A 10,827-nucleotide genomic window follows, 5' to 3' on the forward strand; every position below is an offset into this window, starting at 1 on the left:
TTTGGTATGATCGCACTCTTACCTTATTTTTTTTTCTCTTGTCTTGTCATTTCTTATTATTAAATAATTCTATTTTATCTTTTATCTACCTTTTAATATAATAATTTTACTAGAGTTCCTATATTCTCTTTGTAATATTGTAAAATTTATATTACTCGCACGTGACATTTTGAAACAACAACAAATAATACAATCTATCTAAATACCATTTTCATCAATATAATATAATATAATTTTGATACAATATAACATATTATAAAATCCAATCAAGCTGTAAAAGTCCCATTAACTAGGCAATAACCAAAAAAATAAAAATAAAAATAAAAAATAAAATAAAACAATAATAAAAGTAAAAGAATAAAGAAGAAAGAAACATTCTTCCACTATAGTTCCCCACTACTCGCAATTTCCAAAGCGAATCTCTTGCCCAGTGAACCCCTCCAATGTTTCGCTCATTTTGTTCTCGATCTACTCCTTTGTCATCTCCTCCTTGAGCTCCAAAATCCCTAAAAAGATCCACAAATGGAAGATTAAGATACCCAATTTAGTCAATTTTCTCATCCGAACGTCGAAAAATGAATAGACAACAAGTTGGGTGAAAAATGAGAAGAAGCAATAATAGAAAGTGCAGGCTTTGGTGGCCAACGCATCTATCTTCTTTAAATCAATTGAATTTGCATTCCTATGCTTTCTTATTCGGTTGGTTCATTTCTTCCTCTGAAGCTTCTTTCGACATTGTTGTCGCTTTTGCTTGCGATGAGTCTGCCCTTCTTTCTATGACCACTACACATACGAATCTTGAGGTAAATTTCCCTAAATCACCCTTCTTAAAGATTCAATTTTTGCAATCTGGGTTGGTATGAATTGAGTATCTTAGTATTTTCGGGTTTGTTGTGGAAAAGTTGAAAATGGTGAACTGGTTAATTTCTAAACGTGAAATGGGTTAATCTCAAAATTTGGAAAAGGATGAAACATGGTGACCTGGGTTATTGTTTAAATGTGGAAAGGTGAAGTGTGTAAAGCTTGAGCTTCATTCACTATCTTCTTTCAGTATTTAACACTGTTTTATGGAGATGGACTTGGTAATTTGTGATGGCTTGCTATGGTTATGAGTTGTGACAATTGCTAAAGTGAAAGGGATTGCTCTGTCAGTGACAATAGAAAAAATAGAATCTCTTTTCCATTCATATCTCTGTTATTGGTTTATCCAATGTTGAGCCCTCATGTTATCTTCTCCTGCTCCAGATGTCCAGGCTTGGGCGTACGGGGAAGGGGATGGGTTGTTAAAGTGTGTGTCTACATTTGTCTTATCATAAAAACAAACTTGTCCCACTGGCTGAGGCAACTTGTTGCTATCTCCTCGCATAGCCTTGGTCCGTTACGAGTTTATGACCTCATGTGCTAACCTTTGAGGTTAAATTAGGCCCAAATCCATTTTCTTTACATGGTATCAGAGGCCGACTTTTCTGTATTCTTGGTTTCTCCAATGTTGGGTTTCTACATTATGTTATCTATGGTCTAGATGTCTAGTCATGGGCGTCCAGGAAGGATGGTGTTAGAGTATTCCGTATCGGTCGAGTGAATGGGCTGTTGTTTCCTTATATAATCTTGGACAATCTTCACCTCATGAGAGGTCCTGAGTTCAAGTCTCTCCACCACCCATTATCCAAAGGAACTTTTATGTGCTTAGCCATGAAAAGAATTAGGTTCGCATGTTGGAAGCGTGTTGAAGATATAATTAAGTAAATAAAAGTGTACCTTCTCTAATAACTTAAGTTCTTAGATGAGATGGTCACACTCTTTAGATGAGATGGTCACACTCTTTAGATGAGATGATCACACATCCAACAAGTAGAAAAGCTATATTGGAAAAAAAATTTATATCAAATTTGAAATAACATGATATACATAGTATTATTTGATACTTGTTTGTATATAAATCAATAAACTGTATCTTGATTTTAAATCATTGAAATGGGAAATAAGTTACCGATTTCACTAAGGAGATTATATATTTTCCGGAAAAACTAAAACAAAGAGGCGGATCCATGATTTGAAATTTATGGGTTCTGGATTCAAGGACAATAACCTCAAGTGCTAGTAACTGCGTCTGAATTTATTCTTTTGTACATATTTAGTGCATCTCGTAACACATATACAGGTTTAGACCAAAACTACTGGGTTCTGCCTAACCCATATCTTAAAACCTACATTTACCCTGGGATGGAGAGAGTATTAAAGTAAGCAAATAAAAGAAGTGGGAAGAACTTGGTACAAAAAGAACTATCAATGGTCGTTGTAGTGTGGGGTGCGACTCTAAGTGGCATTCGTTGACAGTGAAGATAAACCCTCTGTCAATTAAAGTTCTGTTAGAATTATAGGATATCATATTGATATCACTTAAACTGTGTAACTATCTCATGCTACTGCACAGATTTGATTCATTTATACAGATAACTATGTTCTATTTCATCACATATGCTATATATTATGTGAAAGATGATTTTATTCCTTTTACAAGTTTGTTGTGATTACTTATCGGCTAATGCTTTTGTCTAAATTTTTTATATGATTTCTGTCTCATTTGTTAGAGGGTTGTTCAAGGCATAAACAGAAAGATGCCTGTACTTCTACAAGATAAAAGCAAGTTCTCTCTGCTTGGTTATTATGCAGCGGATTGTAGCAGCAATGGGAAGCTGCTAATGGTCAGAGGCAAAGGGAAAAAGCATATCAACTATACTGATAAGAGGACATGCTTATGTGCGGACGAACTTGCACCTGAAGGGAAGTGTGGAAGATGGAGATGTGGATGTCACAAATTGGATGTGATACTAGAGCAGTGTAGGACATTAGCTTTAGAGGATAACATTTGGGCACAGATTGTATGTGATAATTCTCTAGCTGTTAGCAGAAAAGTGGAGCTAATACCAAAAGTGCATCATATACATAGGAAGGGAGAAGCCATATTCCAATTAGATGTTCACGTATGTAAGTCATAATCACCCATACAACATCCTCAGATTTCCTTGACTTATCTGGTAGTTCCTTATTGTTCTATTTTGTTCAAAATAAACTCAGGTAGTGTTTTATGGAATTCCCGTGTTTGGTGGCCACCATTACTCATTGGGTTTCAAGAGTTCATCTGATGGGGTGACAAACCATTGCAAGAAGCCTGAATGGGTTAAGGATCTTAACAGGAAGCAACCATATCTTGACTTGGTATATTGATTATGAAGTTTAGTCTTACCTTCACGGTAAACTGATTCTAAACCGTTTTTCTTTCAATTTTCCAATAAACAGGATGCTGTAATTCTATCTATCAACACTGCTAATGCGGCTAAAGTATTTACCGAAGCATATTGTTCTGCCAAAAGATCCAGGGTTTCGTTCCATTTCTTTTGCATGTAATATCTTTTAAACTTTGACATACCTCCATTTTCTTCTGCTCCATTTGTTTCATCGCTATTTCTAATAGCTATCAAATGGCTTGTCAGGTTTTCTATTTTGACATGGCAACTGCTTGCTGTATTGCTTGCATCATTCTCAACTATCTTCTACGTCGTCCTTCAGTCGTTCCATGTCTTGAGCCATGTGTCCCAATCATATATCTACGTCGCATTGGAGAAGGTATTCTGCAATACATGTAAAAATCTAGAAATACGGTGCTGCCAACTCCTGTATTGGCCAGTTTTTCTCAAAGATTATGGTCTCAGGTAAACTTCCGCTGATAACCTTATTCTCTGAACTCATCCTGCCATGTGTCTTCTGTGTTATCTGGATAGTGCGAATTGGATAAGGAGGATTCATGTACTGAACCCTACTGATTTGGGATGAGGCTCAATTTATTGAGACGTGTATTCTGTGTTTTCCTGATCTGCTATCTTGTTATATTATACCTTCTCTAAGCTGACTTGTATTTTAGGTCTCAATCTTGTGTGGAGTATGCTGAGAAAGCAGCATTTCACAAGCATTCCATGTGGACAAGCCTTGTAGTTGATCTACTTCTGGGGAACTTTCTTGGCATCATATTGTGGTGTCGAGCAAGAGAAGCTTGTGCATGGATTTCAGTTTTTTCTGAAAATGCCACTAATTATCTTCTGCGTACTGGTTGTGTGTGGCTTATGGGAAACCCAGCGGGATTCAAGCTGAACACTGAGCTAGCTGGAGTTCTTGGGACAATATCCCTGATTGCTATTCAAATTTGGTCTACCATTTGGTGGTTATTGGGTTTATTCTTGATTCATCTCATAAAAGTAGTTGCTGTATTTGGTTCGTTGTTTGGGCTGACTGCAGCAGCTGCTCTGATCATTGACACAATTTCACTAGCAACAACACATGTTTCTACTCTTCAGTGGTTGCTTACACTGCTCTATTCATGGCAAATACAGGCTGTAGATGCTTTATGGCGTCTTTTCAGGTATCTTACACTATAATGCTTTATGCACTCCAAAGTATCTCGTGGACTGGTATTGTTCAGTTGATCTAGGGGTATCAAATTTTACCCTGTTGAGGCTTCCAAAATCTTTAGTCTTTTTTGTCCTTTTCTTTGTACTTGACTCATTCTTGTAGGCTACTCAGTAACTTCGGAAATAGGAGGCAAGCATGGTGTGCAGCTTCACCGCTCAACAGTGCTTCCAGTCTTTCTGTCCAATCACCCTAAAAACTAAAAAAGATCTTTCATCAAATTTTAGTAAAGTTTAAGGTGAACCAGTTAGTCCCTTTTAAACTTAAAAACCAATGATCTTTCCCTTGGTCTGTAATGAATTTACTCAACAATTATTCATCCCAGTGACTGGCAAAATTAAGGGATATTGACAATGGAGTATGGACTATTTTTGCTGAACAGCAGATTGGAGGAGCTCACCATTTGCTAGAACAGGAACTCCAGGAAAAGAAGGAACAGATAAAAGAGGATAGGTAAGATCAGGATGGGGAAAATAAGGTGTGATCTATGCATTAGGGCCATTCTATGAGGAGGAGAATGAGGAAGGGAGGGAAGAGGATTTTCTCAAGGTTAATATTATCTAACAACATAAAAGAGGAGTGTGGTTATCGAAAGGGGAGTGTAATAGCTTCACATTCTGCTTTTGTTATTCATTTGATCTGCTGGTGTTTTTAGCAACTAAAAAGAAAGATCATTCGCCAAAAAAAGAACATAACCTTGCTATGTTCTGGTTAATAACCATTCTTTAACTTCTGTGAACCAAACTATTCATTTTGGACGACCTATTTAATCTATGCTTTCTATTATATGTTACTTTCATGTATGGATTTGCTCTACAAAACTTTGGTGTCTTCTTTCCCTCCATGTTTTCCACTTTGCTAAACTCAGTCACTCTCTTGGCTGAGTAGATGGTGATGGTTGCTTTTGTCTTCAATTTCTTCCCATGGTTTCTTTTCCCAAACTGCTAGTTCACAAAAAAATTCCCTCAAAAGAATATTGAGGTTTGTATCAAATAAATTGCCAAGTTCAAGTATAGATGGACAGCTACCAAACCTTTTTTTTCCCCATACAAATTGTTCTTTCCTATCTCTATCTTACAGTCAGCGAGTCTCAAAGCAGCAACATGGTTTTTTGCTTAAGAGGACTATTAACTGAATTATTTTCATAAAATCACTATATCATTTTTTGCCAAACTATATTCTCATAGCCTTAAGGAAATAAATTCTAGTTGCTCAAAGTACCTAATATAAATTTCATGTTATTCCTATTGAACTAAAATTGAATACTTTGTTTAGTTACCTCTATGTTTTTGCTGTTGTGGTGGTTGCTTAAAAGTAATAACCGTTTGTCTCCTTTAATTACAGGGGTAGGAAGTGGAATCCTCTTCGTCAGAGACTAGACAGCTATGCGTACAGTGTGGAGCAGCATGTAGTTGGGTCTCTCCTATTTACTCCACTTCTACTTCTGCTGCCGACGACTTCATTGTTCTATATTTTCTTCACCATTATGAAGACAACCATTAGCTTTGTCTGCATAGCCATTCAGTTTGGCATATCTATAATTCATGCCACACCGTACATTAAGATTTTCATTTGGTTCGTGAGGAGAAAACGTTTTCCTTGTGGATTATGGTTTGATATTGTTTTGTGTCAGAGAAATGCCACTAATTCTTCAGAGGTTAAATCTGCTGAAAAGACTGCATCAGGCTCTGAGAATTCTCTCCGCGCAAGCTGCTGTAGATCGACAGTTCTGGTTTCATTTCTTCACAGCAATTTTTTGAACTTAAGTAAGTCCCTGAGCATTATTGCTTAATTCTTAAGATTTTTTGGCCAAGGAGGTGAAGGATAATATTTTTCTTGCTTCTTGAGTTTGTTTGTATTGGATAGGACTCCACCTTTATGGCATTTTGTCCTTTTTACTGCAAATTCACCTTTCTAGAACTTAATGCCAGAACATCTCTTGTCGTAGCATGTCATTCATGTAGTGGTATCTGTGGTTGAGCAGGAGCTTTTTTAGCGGATCCTTTAAAGTGTAAGTTTGGCAGGATGTTTATTCTTGCTAGACTTACTGCATCATTTATTTACTATATAAAAAAGATCTAGATGAATTTCACATTACCCGCTTTCTTTCCAGATTATCCTAGAGATGGCTTTCAATAAGCTATACTAGGATACTACTAGGAAGATCGAAAATTAATCTACTTCACTTCTTCGTTATGGACTTCCTTTTCACGATAACCTAAACTGTATGGACTATCGTATGTAACCCTGTTTAAGATCTACTGAGGAGAATCAGAAGTCTTGCTTTGATGGTGCTGTGATTTGTTTTCTCAATTTGCTTGATCATTTTTTATCCTTATTGTAATGATCTTTTTTGCTGAAGATACCTTAAAATTGATCTTTTTTGTTGGAAATTAAATGGCGATTTTGCAATACTGCACTTTTATGGTGTAATCCCTCTAAACAACAACAACAACAAACCCTGTATATTCCCACAAGTGGGGTCTGGGGAGGATAGTGTGTACGCAGATCTTACCCCTACCTTTAAAAAGACAGAGGTTGTTTCCGGTAGACCCTCGGCCCAGAGTATAATCCCTCTAATCATGAGCAAAAACTTGCTCCTGGTAGTGTCACATCTCCCCTTTCCAAATAATAAAACCTTTCTTCTACCACTGTAGTGACACTACTGAAGAAACAGGATAATATACCTGGCAAGCTTTCACATGATGGTTGTCATTTTACCATGTCAATGAATCAAGCTAGAAAATAGAACTAGCTTCTCTGTTATCAGCATATCATACTTTCCCTTCCTTGCTCGTGGTTCTAAAATATGCTTGTTTGTTATTTGTTCTTTTTCGAGTGCGTTTATTGTGTTTGCTAACTCTGTAAAACATGATGCAGGACAAGTAGTTTGGCCCCACTATCGAAATGTTTTTTCAGATGTATCTAGATCTTCTATTGCATTGTCAGCTTATGGAATTCTTACAGGAAAAAGGTATTTCAACTTGCCTTTGGTAGATCTTCTTTTACACCTTTTAAGGAATTCTTAGGATGTGTTTGGTATGATGGAAGTCGTTTTTTCATAGAAATGTTTTCCGCGAGGAAGTCATATTCTAGTGTTTAGTTACCAGAAAATGTTTTCCAAGGAAAACCTTTTCCATCAAAAGGGGAAAATGACTTCCCTCACTTATGCGCAGAAGTCATTTGCTGTACGACTATCTTAATTTTTAACTTTATATTACGTGCTCCAAATAACCGTTAGACAGTACTCCTATTAGAGGCAGCCCGATGCATTAAGCTCCCGCTATGCGCAGGGTCCGGGGAAGGGTCAGACTACAAGGGTCTATTGTAAGCAGCCTTACCCTGCATTTATGCAAGATGTTGTTTTCACGGCTTGAACCCGTGACCTCCTGGTGACATGGCAGCAGCTTTATCAGTTACGCCAAGGCTCCCCTTCTAGACATTACTCCTTTCTAGACATTACTCCTATTATTTATCTTTATGACTCTAAAAAAAGGTCCTACACTCTCTAATTTGCTAATGTTATTATTAATTTTTAATTTATATGTTTTCAAGAAAAATATTTTCCGCTCACCAATCAAACACTGGACCGCGGCCCTTCGCTGGACCCTATGTGAATGCGGGAGGCTTTGTGCACCGGGCTGCCTTTTTTTTTTCTCTAACTAATCAAACACCGGAAAGCATTTTTCAGGAAACTATTTTCCGTGGGGAATGACTTCCATCATACCAAACGCTCGTAATCTTGCTGGTTTTTTCACTTCTCTGGGTTACTTTCCCATTATATTGCAGAACTCCATCAGCTCCAAAGATTGGCCTTCCCCCGACGTTGCCATGGCTGTCTATTCCATATAAAGAATACTGGCGCCTTTGCCATGAAGCTGTCCTCGCTTGCAAGCAAGATTGCATCTGCCAATTGCACCGATAGTTGTTCAAAAGAGAGACGACAACAAAAGAAAAACAAACAAAAAAGAATTCTTTAGCTTGCTATTTCACATACTGCTTTTCCATACGCGAATTCTTTTCATTATTCTCAGTGTTAGGAATTGTTCATTAAAATTTTGTACACGGGAAAGGTAGGGTGGAAAGGTAAGCTATTTGTGTATAGTTAGAAACGTTTTTGGCCATCTTTTATCCATGATGCAGCAATTTTGTTTGGTTATAGGACTGAATATTGATGAATGGTCTAATGTTCTTTTCCTTCTTAAAGTACTTGCTAAAGTTCATCCTTATATTTGGTATTGCAATGAACATCTTTTGGAAGTGTTAACAAGGTTCTATCTTTAGTAAGGTGCGTCGCGTTAACTAGGTGGACATAGTTACCAGGTACCTGCTACTACTCAGCGTTGGTGAACATAGTTACCAAAGTAGCATTGGTGAACATAGTTACCAGGTGTGCGCAAGCGCAAACATCATATAAAAAACACAAGGTTTATATTTATCTTTGGATTTTTTTTTGGATGTTTACCATATTTGAAGTTGTAGATATATCCATATAGTATTCTATTTGTCCCAAATGAAAGAAGATGGTATGATTCCGTGTACAAAAGTTAACACATCTAATTTTGACTTCTTATCTTCTTCCATCTCCAACAAGAAGAAAAGTCATTGAACAAACAAGAATCAAGTATTAAAATAACAACAAACCTAGACCCTATTGATGATTTGGGAATAAGTAATTAATGATAAGGGTAAGGTCTCTCTGCCCTATCGGGGTAGGGGTAAGGTCTGCGTACACACTACCCTCCCGAGACCCTATTTAGTGGGACTTTACTGGGTCGTTGTTGGTAAAGCAGGATTTTTTTTTTTCTTGATTTAGTATAGTGGACAAGTAAAAGTAAACGGAAGGAGTAGTAGCAACAAGCAATTGATGATATTCTAAACGAGATGACTTTAGATAAATTCGTAGCAAATATTCGATGAAATAGTCTAGATGTATACGATACTGGCTCTTGTTATAAGAATGAGATAATGAAAAAAAAGATACATGGAATTAAGTGATATTTTTCTATAAAAGACTCCTGTAAAATCAAATCAAAACATTTTAATTAGATGAAATGAAAACTAGCTTTAACAGCCAATAAGACAGAAGTTAGTTTATTTATTGTGTTTTCTCTTTATTTTAAGGTGCACAGAATTTATATTATCAGGTCTATTATATACTCCTTCCGGTCCAAAATAAGTGATTTTTTGGTCTTGTGGTCCAAAATAAACGATTTTTTCAGATTTTAAGAATAAATTAATTATTTTTTTCCTATATTGTCCTTGGAGTAAATAGTGTTGGAATATGTGTTAGGAGTATTTATGTGAGATAGTAAAGGTTAATATGGTCAATTCTATTGCTAATTAATGCTAAAAGTCTGTGTAAAAATATCCAAAAAATCACTTATTTTAGACCGGAGGGAGTAAAGTATTACTACTATAATTAATGCCTAGAGAAAGTAGCATAATAATCTTTAATTAATCATGCATGCCTAAAGAAAATCAATAAATGTGGATTTGGGCCGTTTACCCACCAACTCAACACGTGATCAAATGCTAATTATAAGGATCCAGTTGTTAACTGGGACCCACATTGGCACTATTTTTGAAACACACCATCATAACTACTCAAACAATTCTAAACCGTAGGATGAAAAATTTCTTCTTTTTAGTCCGTCCGATCATTTATACCTGGCCCACGATTACAAGCCCTGTAACATGCGTAGTGGGCCCATTGTTTTTCTATCTCGACTAGGTGTTGAACACGTGTACCTGACTTTATCACTTTACCGGCTACTTTGTCTCCCCTATTACTCCACCGCCAATTATTCCCTTTTGGGTGGGCCAAATATATCCCTGTACTTTTATATATTGTCTATAGGCGTAATAGCTTTTTGACCACTTAAATTTATAAGATTTTTAAAAGCCGATACATAAACTTGCACTTTTTTCATTTGAATATTTCAACTTGATATAATAAATACTAATAAACACATTTGACCGTTGACTAGGGGTGTCAATGGTTCGGTTCGAACAATTATTTTATAAAATTTGTACCATACCATTTTTTCGGTTATTCTATTATATATAACCAAAATTAGACTTTTCGAAACCGTCCCAATCATGTCAGTTTCTCTTCCGTATCGGTACGGTTCGGTTAATTTTCGGTATTTTTTTAAATATCATGTAAAATTCACCAGTAGAAATAGAATGCAATAACATACGTTCTTTTTATAGGATTTAGCAAAACTCGCTAGACATTTTTATTGTCTAAAGGGTGATGAATTAAAAAAAGTATCGCTAGAGTATAGATCCATCAATTATTCTACAACAACGTAAAAGAAATCAAACAAAGACAAAAAAAATATAAATCACACGAGTTGA

General features: G+C 36.2%; 1 protein-coding gene across 9 annotated transcripts; it reads left to right on the plus strand.

The window, feature by feature from the left end:
- The first annotated feature begins 377 nt into the window (after positions 1–377).
- Positions 378–8,693, plus strand: LOC104249603 (N-acetylglucosaminyl-phosphatidylinositol biosynthetic protein gpi1). 9 transcript variants are annotated; one of them, XR_011406660.1, is made up of 9 exons: positions 378–803; positions 2,592–2,984; positions 3,079–3,219; positions 3,301–3,404; positions 3,495–3,713; positions 3,923–4,417; positions 4,570–4,702; positions 4,790–4,917; positions 5,809–5,843. XR_011406660.1 is itself a non-coding variant. In XM_009806055.2 (9 exons), the coding sequence occupies exons 1-9, from the start codon at positions 603–605 to the stop codon at positions 8,387–8,389; spliced, it is 2,205 nt and encodes a 734-aa protein (XP_009804357.1). In that variant the 5' UTR covers positions 378–602; the 3' UTR covers positions 8,390–8,693. The 9 variants fall into 9 exon arrangements, 7 of the variants coding, with proteins under 7 accessions (XP_009804357.1, XP_009804356.1, XP_009804358.1 ...); XM_009806055.2 differs by lacking the exons at positions 4,570–4,702; positions 4,790–4,917 and adding exons at positions 7,345–7,438; positions 8,254–8,693 and having other exon boundaries at positions 2,592–2,988; positions 3,083–3,219; positions 5,809–6,230; XM_009806054.2 differs by lacking the exons at positions 4,570–4,702; positions 4,790–4,917 and adding exons at positions 7,345–7,438; positions 8,254–8,693 and having other exon boundaries at positions 5,809–6,230.
- The last annotated feature ends 2,134 nt before the right edge of the window (positions 8,694–10,827 follow it).

The sequence above is a fragment of the Nicotiana sylvestris genome, chromosome 4 (genome assembly GCF_000393655.2).
Source record: "Nicotiana sylvestris chromosome 4, ASM39365v2, whole genome shotgun sequence".
Classification (NCBI taxonomy): Eukaryota; Viridiplantae; Streptophyta; class Magnoliopsida; order Solanales; family Solanaceae; genus Nicotiana; species Nicotiana sylvestris.

Bases quoted from the DNA above. Each gene is read 5' to 3' on its own strand.
- LOC104249603 (XM_009806055.2), top strand. From the start codon at position 603: ATGAGAAGAAGCAATAATAGAAAGTGCAGGCTTTGGTGGCCAACGCAT. The intron at 3,714-3,922 runs GTAAACTTCCGC...CTTGTATTTTAG, and splicing joins CTCAAAGATTATGGTCTCAG to GTCTCAATCTTGTGTGGAGT. The intron at 4,418-5,808 runs GTATCTTACACT...CTTTAATTACAG, and splicing joins GCTTTATGGCGTCTTTTCAG to GGGTAGGAAGTGGAATCCTC.